The sequence below is a fragment of the Equus caballus genome, chromosome 16 (assembly GCF_041296265.1).
Source record: "Equus caballus isolate H_3958 breed thoroughbred chromosome 16, TB-T2T, whole genome shotgun sequence".
Classification (NCBI taxonomy): domain Eukaryota; kingdom Metazoa; phylum Chordata; class Mammalia; order Perissodactyla; family Equidae; genus Equus; species Equus caballus.
In genome coordinates, this window is record NC_091699.1 from 85,487,891 (window position 1) to 85,510,185 (window position 22,295).

The 22,295-nt window shown below is 45.6% G+C and overlaps 1 protein-coding gene across 5 annotated transcripts in view; it reads right to left on the minus strand.

Annotated features, from left to right (window-relative positions):
* Positions 1 to 4,926: 4,926 nt before the first annotated feature.
* NMNAT3 (nicotinamide nucleotide adenylyltransferase 3) overlaps positions 4,927 to 22,295 on the minus strand; it is a 116,373-nt gene continuing 99,004 nt past the window's right edge. Inside the window, exons 3-7 of one of the 5 annotated variants that reach the window (XR_011427043.1) lie at positions 17,294 to 17,477; positions 12,006 to 12,088; positions 11,177 to 11,283; positions 9,766 to 9,816; positions 4,927 to 6,084 (exon numbers count right to left, since the gene is read on the minus strand). Coding sequence is in view for 3 of the 5 variants with exons in the window: in XM_001917426.4 (XP_001917461.1) it covers positions 5,726 to 6,084; positions 12,006 to 12,088; positions 17,294 to 17,477 (626 nt within the window). In the remaining 2 variants the exon portion in view is untranslated. Of the gene's footprint in view, positions 6,085 to 9,765; positions 9,889 to 11,176; positions 11,284 to 12,005; positions 12,089 to 17,293; positions 17,478 to 22,295 lie in introns of all 5 variants that reach the window. The other 4 variants (XR_011427042.1, XM_070238229.1, XM_001917426.4 and 1 more) reach the window with 4 other exon arrangements.

Genomic DNA, 22,295 nt, shown 5'->3' on the forward strand with positions numbered 1-22,295 from the left:
GCCGCACGGAACACACTTCCTCCTCCAGCAGCGACATGCAGCAACAGTGTGCATTGTTTCCACCCCGGGAAGCCTGCTTGAGACTCAGACTCCAGAGTTTTTATTGTGGGCTGATGATGTAGGCACTCTGCCTCCACAACCAGCCATGATTACTGAAATCCCAAACTCCTAGAAGGAAGGCAGGTGTTCACTATGAATCATGTTGCTTGTACAAACAGTCCAGGCAAGCTGGTACAGGAGGCTTCAGTGCCCCGGGCAGACGACACAGATTTATCAGTTAGAAATGTAGGCAACATTCCAAAAGTCAGTTTCTCAGATGCCAGCCAAGGGCCAGCCTCACCAGGAGGCCCTTCTCAACAGCAACACCACGCCTGCTGCCATGTCCAGTCAAATCTTTGGATCATTTTTAATTGGGTTTTTAGTCTTCTTATTTTTGAACTGTTAGAGTTCTTTACATATTCTGGACACAAGTCATTTATTAGATATACGTTTTGCAAATGTGTTCTCCAACTCTGTGGCTTGTCTTCCATTTTCTTAATGGTGTTCCTTGGAAGGGGTTAGGACAGGGAAATAATATGGCCAGATTTACACACACACACACAACTGCTCTGGTTCCTATGTGGGAAATGGACTGCAGGGGCCAGGAGTGGATTGGGGAGGCCATCACAGTGGTCCAGGTAAGAGATGACGGTGGTCTGGATTGAGAGGTGAGAGCAAGGATGGAGATACGAGGTAGCAGATGAGGGATGTGTAGAAAGGAAGACTGACAGGGCACACAGACACTCATTATGGATTCCCAACAGGATAAAGGAGGGTTGGGCCCCTCAAACTTGTTCACAGAACATAATACTATTACTGTTTTTAGTAGCGAAACACGTAAATTTGTGGGATTCTCGTGTTTTGATAATTTGGTAAGACCAGATGAATTTGAGGGTCCCTTCTAATTTTCACAGTCTATGGTGCCATGAACAAGTCCCTTTGGGGTTATTTTAACAATTCTAAAATATTCTGAGGTGTGTGCCCAGGTGTATCATTATTATTATTATTTTTGGTGAGGAGGATTGGCCCTGAGCTAACATCTGTGCTAATCTTCCTCTATTTTGTATGTGGGATGCCGCCACAGCATAGCTTGATGAGTGGTGGGTAAGTCTGCACCGGGGATCCAAACCTGTGAACCCTGGGCAGCCGAAGTGGAGCGTGTGAACTTAACCACTACACCACCGAGCCAGCCCCCCAGGTGCATTATTACAGATTGTTTAGTAGTCACACACGCGCGGATCTGTAATGCTGAGTTTTGGTCCAAGAAAATAACTTCATGACTGAAATTGAACACAGTCCCTGCATGGAGACTGTTGCAAAAACGGAAGGCAGGAACGTGGTTACACAGGAAGCATGAGAAGGACGATGAGGAAATCCATATTCACATATTAACCCAATCACCAAACCTTGCCCATCTGCAGCAACGTCGGTTTAAAATGGGAGTTCCCATCACTCTGTCCCAGGTGACCCAGACAGTATTATGAACTAGAATTCCTGTCCTCAGGCTGGATGCGGAGCTCCTCTCACAGGCAGCAGATGCCACCACAGGAGAACCTTGATCTAAGGCTGGAAATTCTATTTACCCAGGAGCCCAAACCACTGTTTTTCTGTTCTTGCAAAATAAACAAAACACTGCGGCAGACGAGATGCAAAGAAGGCCTGAGGGAGTGGGAAGGAATGTGAAGTCAGGCATGCAGGTCAGTGTCAACGCCATAAATCAGGAGCACAGCGGTGATAGAGATTTTCTCTACTGAGACCAAAAAAGGGAGGCTCCATGAATCAATGAGACAAAGCGAGAGTAGAGAAACTGAGAGATATATATAGAAAGTAGGTTCTGTTGTGCCATTTTATTTTAGAAGAGAACAATATAAAGGCTCAGAAAGGGATGTTTTGCCTGGTGGGAGCCACATGATGCAGCCATGAATCAGAGAAATGAAAGCATCTCCTCCAAACCTAGTTGGGCCTGGTGCCCTGAGCCCCTGGAAAGGCTGGACAGGGAGAAGCTGACATGCGAGGACACCTTGTGTGCACGTATAACAAACCCCTTCTTGGGCTGGCCTGGTGGTGTAGTGGTTAAGTTCGCATGCTCTGCTTCGGCAGCCTGGGATTTGCAAGTTCGGATCCTGGGCGCAGACCTAGCACCGCTCATCAGGCCATGCTGTGGCGGCATCCCACATAAATTAGAGGAAGATTGGCACAGATACCAGCTCAGTGACAATCTTCCTCAAGCAAAAAAAGATGGAGATTGGCAACAGATGTTAGCTCAGGGCTAATCTTCCTCACACACACAAATAAAAATAAACAAACCCCTTCTTAAGGAGGTAATGATGTATCTAGCTCATCATGCTGCTCATTTTGCCCTCTCCTGTCTCAGGACCTTTGTACATGCTGTTTATGCTACCTGAAAGCCCAGTTGCCTCCACCCATACCCGTCTTGTGAATTCATCTTTCAGGTCTCAAATCCATTCTCTCTTCCCTGCTGTCTGTCTACACTCTGTTATCAGGGTGAATCCCTGATGTTTTTTGGGGTCTAAACTTTGTACAATTTTGAAGGGCCTTTTTCAGAAAAAGAATAAAAACCATGAATATGAAATGAGCTACCCACATAATTAGGGCCCCTCCAGGGGGCTGGAAAGGCCTGCACAAGTGAGGGACGAGAGCTTAAGCTTCATTAGTTCTGAGTGAACCTACTGCCTCTGGCTCTTGGAGCACATGGTGTATTTGCCATCAGAGCTCTCACCACAGTTCGTAATCATATGGTTAGTTGTGTGAATCTCTGATTCCTTCCATCTCCCACTGGATTGGAAGCTTCTTGAGGGGAGAGACTGTGTCTGTTTTGCTCACATCGTACCCCTACTGTTTAGTCTAGCGCCTGGCACATGAGAAGTCCTCAATAAATATGATTCGAATTAATGAATCCCTGAATTTTGAGTCGTAATAACCATAATCATAAAACTTCTAGCTTCCATGCACTGGGAGTCGCCACCTGCCAGGCTCCGGGTGTCAGTACTGAGGGTGAGGGTATGTTGGGAGCCTCCACCTGTAAAAATTTGGGAGAGAAAGCCACTATGGGTGCTGGAAAGTACAGGGAGACCAAAGTTGGGGGTGCCTCTGAGTGAAGGATGTGGCTTCTAGTTCCTACTGTCCACAGCACTGTGTCCCCCAGAATAAACACGACTTCATAAGTGGTAGGGGACCCCCCAAAACTGGTCCTTAGAAAAGGCGACTATTCTAAAGCTGCTGCTTCTTGATTGTCCCTTTTGGGAAACGGAGAACCCCTTCTCATATACAACCCCCCACAGCCATGTCCTTAAACCGTGGGTCTCGACACCAGTGATTATTTTGCACCCCAAGGACATTTGGGAATGTCTGGGGGCATTTTTGTTGTTACCGTGCAGGTCTACCGCTAGCATCTAATGGATGGAGGGCAGGCGCTCTGCTAAACACCCAACAATGCACAGGGCAGCCTCCTAAACAAAGGAGGATGGGGCTCAGACGTCAATGTTGTCCAGGTTGAGAACGCCTGCCTCAAACCCACAGGCCCCTCTGTATTGCTTTTTCTGGACACTACAGCTGTTTGCAGGGTTTCTGGGTTTTTTTCCTTCTTTGCCTCCACACTCCACACAGAACAGTGGGGCAACACTGCTCAGAGGGTAAGGAGGATATTCACCAGAGTAAATGTGATGTAATTTCATACATTAGGTTGATTAAAAATAAATGAATATTTATTCTAACAGGCACGGTTCTAGGCCAGTGTATTGAATGGCCTGGGAATGTTACTGAAAGGCAGATTCTGAGTCAGCAGGTCTGGAGAGGAGCCTGAGAATCTGCATTTCTAACCACTCCCAGGGGATGCAAACCCTGCTGGCCTGGGACCACGCCTGCAGTACCAAATTTCTAGGCACTTGGGATATATCAGCAAACAAACAAAGACCCCTGTCCTTGGGGAGCTTCCAGTCTGGCTGGAAGTGGACTGGGTCCAAAGAAGGGTGGACAGACTGAAGTCAGAGGCACTCAGAGTCTTAGAAAATCAGAGCTGGAAGAGAATTTAGAGGATGTCTAATCAAACCTCCCTACTATACAGATAGGGAAACCGAGGCTCACATGGAGAAGGGAGCTAGTCAAAGTCACCCAGCTTGCTGTGGCAGCTTTTGGATAAGGCTGTTTGATTCCTATTCCTCTGAATTATCAGGCCTTTAGGGACTTCTTAAGGAGGAGCTCAGTGTGGGGAATGGCCAGCAGCTGTGGAGGTTGCTGGGGGGGGGGGGAGATGTGGGGGGGTGGGAGGTGGAGGTGGGGCAGGGGGACAGAAGTCGGGGGACCTCCCACAGGAAGGTCCCACTACTCTGGACCAGGAAGCGGATTTCCTGCTTCACTGCTCTCCATCATGACACACACGTGAGCCCTGGGATCTATGTGGGGAGATGTCAGATTCCTCCTGACCGACCCTTGTGTTTCTGCACGACTACATCTGCAGCCAGGACCCGCCAGGGTGGAAGGGTGGAGAAGAACATTCTGAAGGTTTCAGTCACTCAGTCAGCATGTGTAAAGAGTAAACTCAAACAGAATTAGGCCAATCAAAACCTCTTCCTAATCAGCAGTGGCATCATAAACCCTGAACACACGCGAAGCTCCCGTCCTCATCCTTCAGGGCCCGCCTGAACAGAGCCATCGACCCAGCACTTCAGACTAGAGACCCGTTTGCATGGTGCTGGAAAGCAATTGCTTCCTCCACTGCTAGTACCTGGGAACATAAACTTTTAAATTCATGCCAGTTCGATTGGAACAGGAGCAAATTTCACGGAATAGCTAGAAAGATGAGCAACAGCCGGTGCAGCAGACATGAATAATATAACAAAGGAGGAAGAAAGAGAAACTTTTCATTAGTACTTTTTGATGTCAATTTATTATTTATCCCTTTGCCAATATTCAAACAGGTAGGCAGTCATAAAACATTCACAAAGATCCTCTAAAACAGTCAGGGCGTCTGTTTTACCTCAGTTCCTTTTTAGAGACCTAGAAATCAGGAGCGCTGGCATTCATAGAGGAGCTGTGTTAAAAATATCTGCTGTATCAAAAATACTGTTTGAGAATCACTACTTAGAAAGACTTTAGTTTAAACTTTATCAACGGCCAGTAGGCAGGCGGCGGTGGCTCATGAGGGAAGACAATGTAAATCGGCAAAGTGCTGCTTCCACATTTTTGACTCAGTATTATTTTGTTTGAAACGAGGCGTTGACAAAGCCCACTGTTCGGTAATTAGCACGCTGTCAAGTCGCTCCCATCAAGCCCCGCAGGCTGCACCTGGTCCTAGTTAAAAATCGCACAGTGGGCAATTCTGATCGGACCCTCAGGGGCCCCTGCCATACGCAGAACCGCTTGCAACAATTTATGAAATAAGGCCTCTGCATCCAGAGGTTCTGAGAGCTCCTGCCTGATCCTGATGACCTGCCGCACCGGTTAACTTCTCTGTCCATCCTCGTGATGTACATACGTGCTCCTCCCAAAAGAAGGAGTCTCTTCCTGGGACAGAAGACGCCTCAGAAGTAAAATCATTGTCGAAATAGAACAAATGAAAAATGGAAAAGCAAAAAAAGGAAGACAAAGCCCTCAACGGCCCTCTCCTCAGGAGGAGCTCGTGGAGGAGGAGTGGCTGGCCTTCGCCCCTGGCCTTTCCCTCATTCCTCTAGGTGTTATTGTCTTTCCAGGAACTGTCCTTGGTATAGAGGTTGTGGTCCTTGATGTAGGCGATGACGGCATCGGGGAGCAGGTACTTCACGCTCTGCCCTTGGCTCAAGGCCCGCCTGATGTACGTGGCACTGATCTCATTCTGCACGGGCTCCCTGGCCAGGTGAATGTTGTGCTGGTACTTTTGCAGGATGGGCAGGCCCAAGATGTAGCGCTCTGCGTCATGACCTGCCCGGCCCACGCACACCAAGCCAAATTTCTCCACTATTTCCTGGATGTGTGCATCCTTCCAGAGGTTGGGGGTCTGGAAGGTCTTGAGGACATCTGCCCCGCAGAGGAGCTTTAGCTCAGGCACAGCTGGAAAAACAAGGGCGGATCCCAGCAAAGTTACAGAAGGGTCATGGCCAGTAAAGATAACATCATCTTCTGTTTGAAAATTACACAAAATTGCTGTTCTTGGAATGTATTGGGAACTCAGTGTCTCTGCGTTCGTGACTTAGAAAGAAAGAGCATGTAAATGAACTTGAATTTACTTCAGAGACATACAGTTACAAGTAATAATCTAATCAATAAATCTTCGTTTAATATTGGCAAAGCGCCAAGTAATACAAGACAGTTTTTTTCCCCCAGTGTTATTTCACAGGTCTGTCTGTGGTTGCTGGATCCCACAGCACAGTGGTCCAAAGGCAGCTGTGCTGGACCCTGAACCCCATGTTCTGATGGAAGGTAAGGTCATGCCCTGGGACCAATAAGGGCAAGTGACTGCCCTTCTCGAAATCTATTTCATCCTGGACACCTAGTCCTTCTGTAAGTAAAATCTCATCATAAAGCTTAATTATAAAGGATCTTTGGATAACCAAAAGGTCTCCAAGACCCCAGCTGCTGACCTTTTCATCTGTTTTCAATAAAACAAAGCTCCAGAAAAACTGATCAATGTGGATAATCCTTTGGTATTTGTTCTAACAGAACGATGATCGTGATGATGAAAGAATACCTAACATTTACTGGGGCTCACGATGAGCACTGTGGCTAAGCGCTTTATGTGTGTCATCTCATTTGATCCTCAGAACAGCTTCATGAGGTAGCTGCTGTTGTCGTGCCCGTTTTGTGTAGGGGGAAACTGAGGCACAGAGAGGCAAGTGACTTGTAGGCAGAGGAGTCAGATTCTGACCTGCCAGCCAGCCTGGGGGGGGGGGGGTTGGTGGGCGGGGGGGTGGGGTGGCATTTGTAACTGCGAGGCTCTGCTGCCTCCTGCTGGCGGGAGCTGTACATGCATCAGAACTGGGAAGCCCTTCCTGGATTTTCCTGGCCCGTTCATGCTCCTGTCCCTTTTGAATGGGCAAAGCTGGATGTGAAAACTGAAGTCCAGGCTAGAAGTGCACAGCAGGATCTCTGGTCCTCCTGGAAGCTGACTGTAGCTTCAGTAAACAGCAAAGGCTGGGCTCCTAGAGCGCTGGCATCTCTTGGTCACCATGAAACCTCAGCTGGGAGGGGCTTCAGGGGTCCCCCCTGCTGGGGAAAAGTCTGATGTAAGTGGGCAGTTTAGGCTCCTCTACTGTGAAACCTTTGAAGGAATCAGGACATAGACCAGAGAGATGAGTTTACAAAGGACAGCTAGACTAGCTGTGGACTGGAGAGCAACAAATTGGAGGTGTCACAGAGAGGTCTGAGTTCCGGCCTCAGCTGGGCACAGTTGGCTATGGGGCTGGAAGCATGATCCTTCCTTCTCTGGGCCTCAGTTTACCCATCCATGAAATGGTGAGCACCATTTTAGTCATTTTAAAGCAGCAGATGTTAATTATAGACACACAGTTTTCAAACACTCTGGGAGCATAATATTGGCATGATGACATGATACTCAGACAGTGATTAATGCGTGGATGCATGAATTCTCCATGGCTAAGAACTAGGACTCTGGAGCCAGACACCTTAGATTCCAGTCCGGGCTCTGCCATTCAACAGCTGGGTGACCTCAACTTTAAAATGAAGATATTAACAGTACTTACCTCACTGGATTATTTTAGGATTGAACGAGTTTATAAATGTAAAGCAGTTAGTATAGTGCTCAGAACAGTAAGTGTGATATGCGTTAACTATCATTCATTCATCCATCCATCCACCTACCCACCTACTTATCCACCAATCCCCAGTGACACATCCATTTGACACTTACAGAGTACCTCCTAAGTGCCTGGCCTTTTAAAGTCAATAAAACTGCATTTAAAAATTATTCAATAACTCACACTTTCTGCTAATTTGAACTAGTCCCATTGCTTACAACATACACGTGGATTTGAATTCTTCTGCATCTATGACGTTTTATTCTAATTTCTTATTATTCAACCATTGTAATATAGCAAGAGACCAGCGTTTGACCTTTCAAAAAATTAGGTGATTCTTATGTGGTCCTCCTATGGGGGAGATTAAATGATGTGCATTTAATTCCAGGGTCTCCTGAGGCCTGGGGCACACGCCCCTGTTCCCACAGGTCAGAGAACAGAGAAGATACTCCCTTCTTCTCCCAGTGGATTTTTGTGGGGACGATTTCCACATATCATCTTTGATATTTGATACTGTTTGATTCATTAACAATGATGGTAAGGAATACAATTCACTCTGAGCCCCTGCCTACAGAGGACAGTGCCCACACCTCCCCTCGTCCCTTAAGTCAAAGGCATGTCTGTGGGGCTGGTGCCTCAGACCCCAGCTGTGGGCAGTCTTGTCATCAGGCCTCAGAGAGGCACGCCCATACCCTTTCAAATCTAGTCACGTCATGGCTACAAAATCTTCAGATCCAGGGACTCTGACCGTCCAAGTCCAAAGTCCATAGTCTGAGGTGTTGAATAAGGGCTGCCAATTTGATTCGTCTTACAGTGATATAAATAGGATGGCATAGGCATTTTGTGGGCAACGTGCTGCCTTTGAATAGCCACAGGCTTTGAAAAGCAGATGAAGCTGAGATTTACACAGAATGTGAGGCAAGTGCCACCAGGACCTTTTTCTTTGAATGTCCAGTTGCTCCAACTCTTTGACATCAAAGAGCACCAACCCTGAGGTCAGTCAGCCTGGGTCTGAGTTCCAGATCTGCTGGGACCCGGGAAGGTTATAGCCAACGGGCTTGTTTCCCCAGCTGTGAAATGGGGATAATAAAACCTCGTCTGGAAGCTATGGAAGTTGAGTGATGGAGCGAATGCAATGCGAATTTCCTACCTAGAGCAGGGTGTGAACACAGCCACACAGGCGACACAGACACACACAGGAGTGTGGGACTGCTGGGTCTAAACAGGAGGACCCCAGAGATGAAGCCAGGTATTGGCATCTGAAGGGCAGCACCCAAATTAACCAGACAAGGCTGCCCCATAACAGTCAGTGTAAAATGGAGTCAGATGAAGTCCTGCTCTGGTTGTACGGAAAGGGGGTCTTCCAGAGGTTGCTGAGCTGTGCTCAGCCCCATCAGCTGAGGGTAGGGATCACCTTCACAAAAGACAAGACACAGCTGGGCTGTTACAGGATGGAGACGTCATCCCAAAGTGTAACACGTGAGCAGCCCAGACGCAGTGACAGCGTGACTCCAGGTGAGTCAAGGAGGCCTGCAAATCAAAGGAAGGAGGGATGGCAGGCTCCAGCAGCCGGGAAGTGCTGGGCTGTGTGGAACCTGCAATCCCAGAGCAGAACAGCACGCAGCAAAGTACGCAGCTCGGCTCACAGCTCCTTCAGAAATGGGTCACTACCAATGCACACATTGTCTCAGCCAAAGCCAAACTTACGATGGGAAAAACTTTCTTTTTTTAATCGGTCTGTTTTTTTTTCTGATTACAAACATGAAATCTGTGTCTATTGTGGAATGTATGGAAAACACATATTTAAAGTAGAAAACAACAACAATTCTGCTTTCTACGAAAACTGGCAATATTTTGGTATACTTCTTAGTCTTTTCTATCGATTTAGACATGCAAATAGATGTGAAAGTACATTTACATATTTTCATATACTTGAGATTATATATACAGTATTGTATCCTGATTTTTCCCCACTTACCTCATAAGTGTTTCTCCATATCACGAAAGCCTTTTGTACAGATTCTTCGTCCTAAGTATACAGTATCATTTACTTACGCATTCCCTTATATTTAAATCTTGAGGTTGCTCTTTTTTCCTGCCCCTATAAAAATTGCTGTGATAAACATCTTTCTGCATAAATCTTTGTCCCAATCTCTAATTATTTCCTCACCCAGGTTCCTGGAGGGGAATATATTGAGCAAAGGGTATGTACATTTTTAAAGCCCCGACATATTTTGGTAAACTGAAAAGCCCACTTTTCATTCAACATAAACTTCCTTTTGTAACAGTTACTTTAGAAGAGAACAAAGTGAGTAGGATTTAGGGTCTGAACAGAGAGAGAGGGGATAGGGACAAACTCCCCACATTATAGGGCTAAGCAGAGGAGGCTAGTAGCCCCTAGAAACAAACCCACAAAGAATGTGGGGTGAGTTCTGGCAGAGGGAGGGGACAGCCCATTGCAGGGAAAGCAGTGGTGCTGGTTTCATGGGGAAGGGGGAGTTCCAAACCGGGCCCCACAGGACAGATAGGTTCTCAACAGGCGAGCCAAGAAGGAAGGGGGAGAGGGGCAGGCCAGGCGAAGAGACAGGGATTCTGGAAGCCCCTGCAGAGAGGGGAAGCACAGGAAGCTGGAGCCTTCACTGGCGCCCCCCGCCTCTCACTGGAGCTCCAGCATCCCCCAACAGCACAGACACTTTGTGCCTTGCTCAGCTGCCCCTCTACCCAGGAATGCCCCCAACCCAGATAACCTATGATCCTATGAGTCTCAGTGCAGGTGTCTCCTCCTCCAGGCAGCCTTCCTCATCCGTGTCTGGACTCACCACCATTCATAGCTTGGCTCCAGCCCAGGTCAGGGGCCGGGGGAGGCTGTCTCTGTTCCTAGCCTGAGCCCAGAGCCTGGCCTGGGGAGACGCTCAGGAGGCGTCTCTAGAACCCTATTAAGAGTGACTGCTGAGCCAGAGATGATTCTGGAAGAAGGCAGAAGGCTGAGAGGTAACATTGCGCTGTGCTCATGACCGGGGGGGCGGTGGGGAGAAGCGCATGCAGGCAACAGAGGAGAGGCAGAGGCCAGAGGAACACAAACACTGTAAGCTGACAACAGGAGACTCCACAACTCTTTCCTTCTCCGAGTCCTACGCTAGTGCTGTTCCCCAAATCGGCCGTAAAGCAGACTGCCTATTAAGCATACCGATTCCAAGGGCCCATTCCCCCTCAGGAGGTCTGGGGCCGCCTTGGGAACTAGTGTTTTTAGTAAGGCTCTCAGGTGATTCTGCCGTGAGTGGTCCTTAGACCAGCATTTGGGGTTTCACTCAGGGTTCGGCGGCATTTTCAAATCTTTTTAGCAGAGCATTTCTGTGTTCTGGGGAGCACTAGTTCTAAGGAATACTTACATGCATTCAGAAGAGTCCCATGATTAAAAGGTGATAATGGCTGCAGGCTATATCCCTTTCCTGTAGAGTCACAACACACTTGAAGGGAGTAAAGGCTCTGAAAAGTCCTGCAGTAACCATTTTAAGTTTGTTTAACCATGACATTCCCGAGCCCTTCTGATCTGCAAATAGCATCCCACCAACCCAAGTTGGGGGAGCCCCCGTGGGAAACCCTGCAGATGGCTCTGATGGAATGTCGGCCCAGTGGGCCCAGTGACTCCCTGCTCCTGTCACATCCTGCCCTCCCATCTCCTGGTGCTCCTGTTGATTTGCACGAGGGGCGTTTAACCCCAGTACCAGGGCCGCCACTGGAGAAGGAAGACACTGAAACTGAAGCTGACAAGGTTCCATCAAACACCAGGAGCTGACAACAGGGCAGAAATCCAGGGTTACACAGTGAAAGGATAATCCAAATCGACTTTAAATTCCCTTAAAAATAGGTTTCCTCTTCTGAGTAAACCACTGCGTAACACTGCTACAAGGATCAGTCTCTTACTAGGGTTATTACGGCACACTTTGTGTTCAAAAGGCAAAGGCTTTGCAAAGAACCCCAGCGTCACTCCCCGGTTCATCCCTGTGTGGCCCTGACTGTAACCCGTGTTGCCAGCACTAGTTACCAGGCAGAAGATCCCACATTAGCAAGGAGTGGTGGCAGATTGTTTAATTTGACCTTTCAACCTGGGACGTGTCACCCCAACCAGGTGGGCCTCAGAATCCTTCTCTGTGCCCAGAGGGTGTCAGAGGGCCACCAGTCCTCTCCTGAGTCCCTGACAGACAAGGTCGCACCCACCTGTGGGGGCCGCGGGGTGAGCCTTGCCTCGGTCCAGGCCTTCCTTCTGGGGCAGAGATCTGAGCAGTTCGCGGTGGTGATGCCTGCATGGTAAACATACGCTCAGGGCGTGTCTATGCGGCCCACCGTCCCCCAAAGCCACCCAGGGGGCTCAGATTTTCGGTCTCAACCTGCTTTGGTCCATTTCAGGTGGCTCAGTCCACAAATATTTTTTGAGGGCTTACCATGTGCTGGGCCCTGGGCGAGGTGCCAGGACAGAAAGCAGAGGTGTTGGGGTCCTCCCAGAGCGCCCTAAGAAGACAGCTCCCTGCCTCCTGCGAGCCAGGGAGAAAGCGGGGAAGAGCATATTTCCACTCTTTCAACATTTTCTTTCAATATCTCACTTAAAAAAAGGTTGAGTAGGGATTAAGGACATGGTTTATTAGAATCAAACAGACCTGAGTTCAAAACACAAATTTTCACTTGTAAAGCAGGGATAAGAACACCTACTTTTTAGACTTTTGTGAAGGTAAATGAGTTGCTACCCAGGAAGCACTGGCTCAGGGCATGGCCCACAGCTGGCTCTCAAAAAACAGGCTTGCTCCTATCATAAGCTAGCATCTGAGAACTCAACCGGGCCATGGCTAAGAGTGTGGCTTGGAGCCAGACTGCATAGGCTGAATCCCAGCTCCCCCACGGGGCAGCTGTGTGACTCTGGGCCGGTGGGTTCAGGTCTCCGTGTGGATGGTTCAGCACCCGCAAAATGAGGAAGAGTGACAGCACCTGCCTCCAGTGGGTGGTTATGAAGATTCAAGGAGTAATGCACACAAAGTGCACTGAAGAGTGCACAGCACGAGCAGATCTCATTATACGTCAGCATTTCCAATATGATTAGACTTACACCCATTTGGCACGCGCGGTTCTTTTAGCAATCTATCTTCTGCAAATCAAGAGGTACCTGCATCTTCTTTTTTTAATCAAACATGGTAATCACTATGCCATGTATCAATCTGATCTTCATCTTCCACCTACTGGATTACGCAGTGACTAGAGCTGTATTTGGGAGGGACCAGTGCCTGGTGGAAACAGCAGGTGCTTTGCAGCCACCGTGGGTGGGTTCAAGTTTAGGTTCTCCTGCTTGTTCGACCTTGGATGAGTCACTAACACTCTCAGCCTCACTGACCTCGTCTGTTTCTTGGTCATGAAAGTTAATGCCTTATACACCGAGTATCACAAGAGCACGAAGGAGAGAGTGCTTCTACCTTCAAATGCTGGGCAAGTGGCTCAGGGCTGATTATTATGGGGAGAAGGGCAGCGGAAAGGTTAAGTCCTAGACTTAGACTGCCTTGGTTGGAATTCTGGTTCTAGCTGCTAGCTGTGGAATCTTGGTGGGCTCCTTGAGCAATCTGCCTCCAGTTTTCTCATCTGTTGCCATCCCAGAGAGCTGCTGCGAGGATTAACTGAAGAGCTTAGCACTGGCCCGTATACAGAAGGCCCAATAAACACCCGCTATTCTTACCATCATTACTCTCAGTCCACCTTCCCCACCTTGCTGTGAACAGGGAGCCCATTTGAGTCATCCTTACATATTCTTAGTGCCGAGGAATTGCTGACCTAAAGCCGGCTGAATTCAGGCACGATGGGAGAATAAACACATTTAATTCTGGCCCGAGGTCCTTCCTGGTGATTTCAGAGACTCAGCGGAGTCTTCAGGGCCCCAGTGGACCCTGTCTGTGTTTCATTATTGTCTTACTGCTTTGGTTTGGGAAGCTCCATCTCTGAGGAGTCACTCCTGGGTTAGTCTAGAATCTCACATCAGACTGAAGGAGGTTTGAGGCTCACCTCCACCTTCCAACTGTAGGCCTTTGAGGATGTTACTGACCCTTTCTGAGCCTCCAATTCCTCATCTGTAAAATGGGGCTAAGCCCCCTACTCCTCAGAGTTGCTGAGCTGAGTAGGTATTATATCCCTCAAAGAGCCTGGCACACATAGTAGGGGATCAAGAAAACGTGGAGATCATCATTTTATTTTACTTACCTTGAGCTCCTAGTTCAAGTTGACTTTACTTTGAATTTTAGCTGGGTCTCTGAACTCTGGTGGCAAATGATCACTCTCAGTGCCAAAGCCATCTTCCTCACAGACCTCCACTCTGCCTTTGTGGCACAGTGGCCACTGCTTCCTCCTGTTGCCTGCCTGACTGGCACCCTGGTGTGCCCAGCCCTGGGCCTGAGGACTGACCCCGAGAGCATGTTCCCTGTGCTCAGTCATCCCACTGTTCTCCAGGGATGTCCCATCAGAGGGTCACTGTGGCAGGAGCAAAGTCAGCCACACTGTGCTCCCACCTGTAGATCACTGGTTTTGAAGACGGCCATAAGCATGGCTTCAGAGTTGAACAGATCAGGGCTCCACCGCCTGCTAATCTGTCGTGTGACTGTGATTATCTTAGCCTCTCTGAACCTCACTTACCTCATCTGTAAAGTGAGGACAACATAAGGTCAAGTTTGCAAAGGGATACATGAGGTGACGATGGTGATGGCCCACATCAAGTGGCATTGTGACCAAGGCCTGCTTCCCACAACATGGGGAAAAGGTGAGTGAAATAAGTTATCAAATGCCCTACAAGCAGGAAAGTTGGCCTAGATTTAAAAAAAAAAATTAGGGTAAAAATCAGCAACCTGATAAGGAGAAAAAGAATGCTCAATAAGTCCCACAGTGAATTTACTTCATGGTGACAGTGAACAAATGTCACTACGAAGTAAATTCACTGTTGACTCTATCAAGAAGCTACTATGTGGAGCAAAGGGTGGGTAGTCTTCTACCATTTTTTACAATCACCTAATTTTACACTTTTAACTAGATTTTCAGTCTTTAAAAAATGCTTTTGGTAGTTTCAGAAAAACACTGTAATCAAACAAAATTCTTTATTTTTTTTGAAGATTGGCCCCTGAGCTAACATCTGTTGCCAATCTTATTTTTTTCTTCTTCTTCTTCTCTCCAGTGCCCTCCAGTACATAGTTGTATATCCTAGCTGTGAGTGCCTCTGGTTGTGCTATGTAGGACGCCGCCTCAGCATGGTCTGATGAGCGGAGCCATGTCCGTGCCCAGGATCCGAACCTGTGAAACCCTGGGCCGCTGCAGCAGAGTGTGCGAACTTAACCACTTGGCCATGGGGCCGACCCCACAAACAAATTTTCTAATGCAACAGATAGACTCTGGAGATGAAGCTCACTCCAGATACTGAAAAAAAATCTTAATCAGCTATCTGATAAAATGATGTTGACTATTTATATCAGTGGATTCTCAATGTTGGCTGCACAAAATAAATCACTGAGGACCTTTTAAAAAATATCCATGCCTAGATGCCACCCCAGACAAATCAAAATCTGGGCGGGGTGGGGTGGGGAGTTGGAGGTGATTTCTACAGAGTTGAGACCACTCGTTTGGATGGATCTTGGTACTAGTCATAGGCACGATTCACAGACTTGGTGACTGAGGCTGTGGCTTCAATCCTGGCCACACATTAAAATCACCCGGGAGCTCTTAAAAATCCTGCTGTCCCACCCAGACCAATGACATACGGTCTCCGGGGTAAGACTCAAGCTCCCCAGGTGATTCAATGTGCAGCTAGGGCTGAAAAGCACTGGACAAAAGGGTATAGTAAAAAAAGGAAAAGACTGTGTTCGGTAAAATCTTAGCTCCCGCCTGCATTTTGCAGCAGAAGCACTAGCAGTACTATGTAGTGCTGTGCTCAGTTCCGATTTCTCCGGAAATGGCTTCTCTGTTTGAGGACAAGTTATGGGCCGGGGTTAGGGATGCAGGGAAGAGAGCGAACAGCATCAGCACCTACCACAAACCAGGTGCTCTGCCTACACCTTCCCATTTAATTCACACAGCACCCCAGTGAAGCAGGTGGTGTCACTTCTACTTTATAGGTGAGGAATTGAGGCTCAGAGAGGCTACCTCACTTACGGCAAGTCACTTAGCTACTAATGTGGACTCCAAAACCTGGGCCCTCAGCCCCGCTGCCTCTTACAGGGTGGAGGCGGCGGGAAGCGTCAGTTTGTTCCTGACTACTGTTAAAGCCAAACGATTTGTCGGCTTATCTGTTGTTTTGTTTCCATTCCCCTCTGTTAGCCTAGATAAATGAGAGCTGACTCTACTGCTTATTCTGAGAGGATGATCTAGGTGAAAATTTATTCCTTATGTTAAAAAAAAGCCAGCCTGTGTCCTAACAATTATTTCCTATTTGCTCTCCTTTCAATTTGGCAACAGCTTCTGAAGTAGCTGCTGAATGCTTCTAGCTGGTTCTTTCCCAAGTAAATAAGAACCAGGATATGTACCTAAATGTTTACTTTTACGAAAAAGGTAAACATTTTTCTCCCAAGTGAATTTGAAGATGCAAAAAATGAAAACCAAAACAGATTATGAACAGGCCTGCCAATTATTCAGCCTTTCCCTTGTGCTTCCTATGCCCTAACGATCCTAGTGCTTCCAAACAGATAAACGACAGCCCACAGTGTGCAATCCCTTCCAGCAGAGCTGGCTGTCATAGTGACAGCCAGGCCACCTCAAGATCCCCTCTGACAGCCAGGACAGGGGACTTCCTGCCTCTCTAGCAAAATCCCCGACACAAGTAAAGCTTCCAGGACACAAGTCAGTGACCCATTGTCCTAACACGCAGGACCTGCTGGGGCTTTTAAACAGCAAATTACTTTCGCTGAATGCTAACAGCGATGCCAAAAGAAAAAAAAAACTCCTGAGCAACTATTTCTAGATTTATAGTCTTTCTTTTTCAATTTTACATAAAAGTCTAGATTTACAGAAGCCAGGATTTGTACCATTAGAAAAGATGGCTTATTAAGTAGACGCAGTTTTCAACCTACTCAGTGAAGACCAAAAAAAAAAAAGCCCCACTTAGTGAATACTCTTATGTGGTTCTGGGTCAGAAAAGTTATTTACACTTTTTAAATCCTTATTAGGTTTTATTGTCCCCATTTTGCAAGTGAGAAGTGTGTCTCAGGGAAGTCAAGTGCCTAAAGTCACACAGCTAAGTGGTGGCACTGCAGCCCGGATGCTACCGTCCTCTAAAACAAGATGGGGCGTTTCCACAAAGTGCCTCCTGTGGGGCAGTGGTTTTCTTGCCCAGGAACTCTCTGAGAATGTGTCTGTTGGCCTCTCTCCTGATAAGGAGTAACACATCTCAAACTTTGGCTGACAGCCCACTCCCCACTCTGTCCCAACCTTTCACCCCATGGGTTCTGCAGACGCATCCCGTGGCCCCGGACATCACAGAGCAGGCCCATCGTTACCTCAGCACCTTCACCGTCTCCAACCACTGCACCTGCTCACTCTCCCAGGGGTCCACCCGGATCCAGTCGGACGTCTGCAAGGCCAGCCGGGCCATGGCCACCCGGTGCCGGGCAGCCACGAGGTCTTTCTTCCCGTACTTGTCATTGACAGGAGAGATGATACCTGCTATCACCTGGTACATTCCTAGGCAAGGGAGAACAGTGGTGTTGCCAAAATGTTCGCCACCTGGCAGCCTAAATTCAGGCAGGTGCTAAAAATCTCTGTGCCTCGTCCTGAGTGGGAGCAGACCCTGGCATTCAATCCTGGGTGGTCCAGCTCCCTTAGGCAAGGCAAAGGCGCTACCTCAGGGACCATTTGCCTCTCCGCCAGAGTCTGCTACAGAAGGCTGTAAGGGTGGAGTCAGGCAAGGCTCCCATATAGCAATGTGGACAGTTAGGGTCAGAATATGTTTAAGGAACATCATGACTGTCCCCTCTGCGGGACTTAACAGGGGCACTATCATTCTCTAATCAGGTATGGGACAATAGTTACATATAGTTTCTTAGAAAAAATAGGGGATTTTGTGGATCAAAGATCGAAGGGATGGGGTTTAGCATGAACCAGGTAGATGGGTGACGGGAAGCAGACTGACTGCAGAGGCCCACTGCCGGCTTTGGAGGAAGGCGCTGCTAAGGGAATGGGAAAAGACGCGGGCTGTGCCGATGAGTGACGCTGCGTGGTGCAGGGACTGGAGAATGGGGCATTTGAAGTTTTAAACTACAGTGACATTGAAGAAGCTACAGAGAACCATCATGGAAAGAGAATGACTGGGACTCAAGACACCTTGGGTGTGAGCTGCAGCCCCATCGCTTACTAGGACGCCTTAGGCAAATTACCCAACTGTTGGAAAAAATAAAATACTCAGCCACTTGAACGTCAGGTTTCCTACTGTAAAATGGGATAATACTTGCTTGGCAGGACCTCGCGGTAAGGATAAAATTAGATAATGTTTGTGTAGTGGGATAATGTTTTAATAGTACATGATATATTAAAAATGTACTATAAAATATAACATGCACATAAAAGGGTATAAAACACATACGGTTTGATGAAGAGTTGTAAAGCCTACCCTGCTTTAATCATCACCTAGGTTAAGATACAGAACACTCTGGAACATCAGAAGTTCTTATCACAATCCCACTCTGACGGAAGTTAATCACTATTCTTATTTTTATAATATTAATTCTCTTGCTTTTCTTTATAGCTTGACCATGTATTTATGCATCCTTAAAAAACGGATTCATTTTGCCTGCTTCTGAAACTTTTATAAATGGAATCATACTGAACTTATTCTTAAGCCTTTTTCACTTTATGTAAGTGAAATTCATGCAGTCCACCCAAGATATTCCACTGGAGGATTATCTACCACGCAACGGATCTATTCTACTGCTGATGGACTTGTTTGACCAGACAATCACAAACGACGCTGCTGGGAACATCCTTGCACAAGTCTCCCTGTGCGCAAAAGCACACGTTATTTCTTAGGACACTCACGTAAGAGTGGCGGCACTGAGTCATGGGCTAGGTGCGTTTGCAGCTTTACTAGATAACGTCAGTTTCTAAGGTGGTTGCAGCTCTTTACCCTCCAACCAGTGGGTGTCTGAGAGTTTCATTTGCTCCACGCCAGGGCATCTGGGGTTACTGTCAGGATTTTCCCACTCTGACAGATGTGTAGTTATATCTCACTGTGGTTTTAATGTTCATTTTTCTGCTTCCTGAGGCTGAGTATTTATTCATATGTACTATTAAACATTCAAGCTTAATTTTTTGTGAAGTGCCTGTTTAAATCTTTTGCCCATATTTTGGGTTGTCTGCCTTTTTATCATTGATTTGTAGAATTCTCTATATATTCCAAATACTAGCCCTTTGTTCACTGGTTATATATGTCATATATATCTTCTCTTACTTTATGGCTTGTCTTATTCTTTTTATGGAATCTTTTGAAAACAAAAGTTCTTAATTTTAACGTAGTTGGGTTATTAGTTTTCTCCTTTATGGCTAGTGCATTTTGTGGTATGAAGACATTTTTCTGTATTATGTCATAAAATGTTTATAGTTTTGTTTTTCACACTTGGGTCTTTGTGCATGATGTGAGTGCTATTATTTTCAAATTGGACAGTCAATTATTCCAGCAACGTTTACCACTCTGCTGTGTGCATTGCCACCCATGTACAACATCAAGTGTCTGCAGGCACGAAACGGTCCCTGCTCTCTGTTCTGTCTTATTGCTCTATTTGCCTGTCCTTGTGCAACATCACACTGCTTTGCTTAGTTTATTGTACATCTTGAATCTACTTAAGAAAACCCTCCCACCTTGTTCTTTTTCACTTATGTTTTGGCAATTCTTCACTTTTTGCATTTTGCATATAATTTTTAGAAAGCTTATCAAGTTCCACAAAAATGAAACCGTCCCCACCAAAAAAAAAACCTGCTGAAATTTTATAGGAATTGAATCTGTAATTCAATTTAGAGAGAACTGACATCTTTACAATATTGAACCTTCTAATTCATGAGCATGGTATATCTCTCCATTTATTTAGGTCTTCTTAAATGTCTCTAAATAAAGTTTTACAATTTCTCTTGTAGAGTACTTACACATATTCTGTAATATTTATTTCTAGATATTTGAGTTTTTTGATGCCACGATAAACGGAATTTTTTAAAAATACTTTTTTTTTCTGTTTGTTGCTGATATGTAGAAATATAATTGATTTAGGTATCCTGAATGTGTATCTGGTAATCCTCCTAAACTCTCTTATTAAGTCTAATAGTTTATCTGCAGAGTCTTTTTACTCTTCTATGTCCAAAATAATACCATCTGAAAATACCGAGAATTTTGCTGCTCCATTTCCAATCCTTATACCTTTTATTTCTTTTTCTTATTGTCTTGTTTAAGACCTCTAGTATGATGCTGTATAGAGATGGCATTAGCAGGCATCTTTGTCTTACTCCCACTGTTAGAGGAAAAGCTTTCACGTTTCATTATTACATACGATGTTCGCTGTGAGTCTTCTGTAGATATCATTTTTCAGTTGTGGGAGAGACAATGCCACGTGTTCTTAAGACCCATTTTTATTTTTCCTCTCTTTAGGCACACACGAAGCTAACAATTCTGTTGCTCTTGAAATTAGGTTGGGTTTATGTGATTTCACTGAGTTATAATCAATGGGACGTGGGTGGAAGTGATGTATGCCCATCTAGCCTTGGCCATAAAAACTCTTGTATGACCTTCCAACTGTTTCATAGTGAATCTGAAAGCTACAATGAAGGTAGCAAAGTCATCAATAGGGCCTGCCAGGAGCCCTGAGACACAACTTGGAAAGAAACTGCCCTGCAGATCTGCTGTACCTACAAGGAATTTATCTGATGAGAGAGAAACTTTATTTAATATGTTAAGCTCCTGAAATTGGGGGATTTGTTATTGCAGCCTAGCCTGATCCTGGAAAACATGTTACTTTAAGAGACATTCCCAGCTATTCCTAGTTTAAGAGCTTTCATCATAAATGAGTTTTATTACATGCTTTTTCTGCAATTCTTGAAATGATTGTGTGATTTTTCTCCTTTAGTCAGTTAACCTAGTGGACTGCATTGATTAACTTTCTAGTCTTTACATTGCATTCCTGAGATAAACTCGATTAGGTCAAGATATATTATCTTTTTAATGTATTGATGGATTCAGTTTGCTAATTTTTTTAAGGAAGGAAGAGAGATCTATAATTTTCTGTTCCCCTAATGTCCTAATCAGGTTCTGGTACCAAGGTTATGCCTCATAAAGAGTGTTGGGGAGAATTCTCTCTTTTTATATGCTCTAAAGTGCTTGGGTAGGATTGAAATAACATTTTTTTCTTAAGTGTTTGGTAGAATTCATCAGTGAAATCTTATAAGGCTCGAGTTTAATTTATGTGAAATTTCTTGACTGCTGATTTAATTTCTTTAATGGTGATAAAACGATCCAGATTTTTATTTCATTATAATTTTTGGCAATTTACTTTTTCTAGGATTTTGTCTATTATATCTAAATTTTGAAATTTATTGGCATAAGGTTGTTCACAATATTCTTTTATCTGTTTAGCGTCTACACCATCTGTAGTGCTGTCCTTTTCATTCCTAATGTTGGTGGTGTCTCTATTATTCTTCCTTGCTCAGTCTTGCTAGAGGTTTGTCATTTTATGAGTTTTTTCAAAGAACCAACTTTTGGCTTTACTGACCTTCTCTGCTAAATGTTTGTTTTCCATATCTCAATTTCTGTTCTTATTTGTATTAATTCCATCCTCCTACCTTCTTGGTGTTATTTTGCTGGTCTTTTTCTAACTTCCTGTGGTGGATGGTCAGCTAACTGATACGCAGCTTGTCTTATTTTCTAATACGAACAGTTCTGGCTATAAATTTCCCTCTAAGCATGTCTTTACATGCATCCCACAGGTTTTTATATGTAGTGTTCTTCATGAACATTCAGTTCAAAATATTTTCTAATTTCCATTATTATGTCTTTTTTGATCCATGACTTATTTAGAACTATTTTTGCTAATTACCAAACATATTGAGATTTTGGTTATCTTTTTGTTATTGATTTCCAGCTTAGTTGCACTGCAGTCAGAGAACATATTCTATATTGATTTCAATCACTTGAAATGTGTTGATATTTGCTTTATGTCCTAGGTTATGGCCAGTTTTGGTAAATGTCCCACGCGTGCTTGAAAAGAACGTGTAATCTGTGATAGCTGGGTGCAATGTTCTGTCCATTTAGTCGAGACTGCTAATTGTTTTTGTTTAAATCTATGTTCTTACTGACTTTTTTGTCTGCCTCTTGTATTAGTTACTGGGAGAGGCATGTTAAATTCTCCCACTATGATTGTGGATGTTTCTATTTTTCATTTTAGTTCTTTCAATTTTTGTTTCACATATTTTAAGAATATGTTATTGCCTACATATTTCGTATTCTTACACATCTTTCTGTGACTT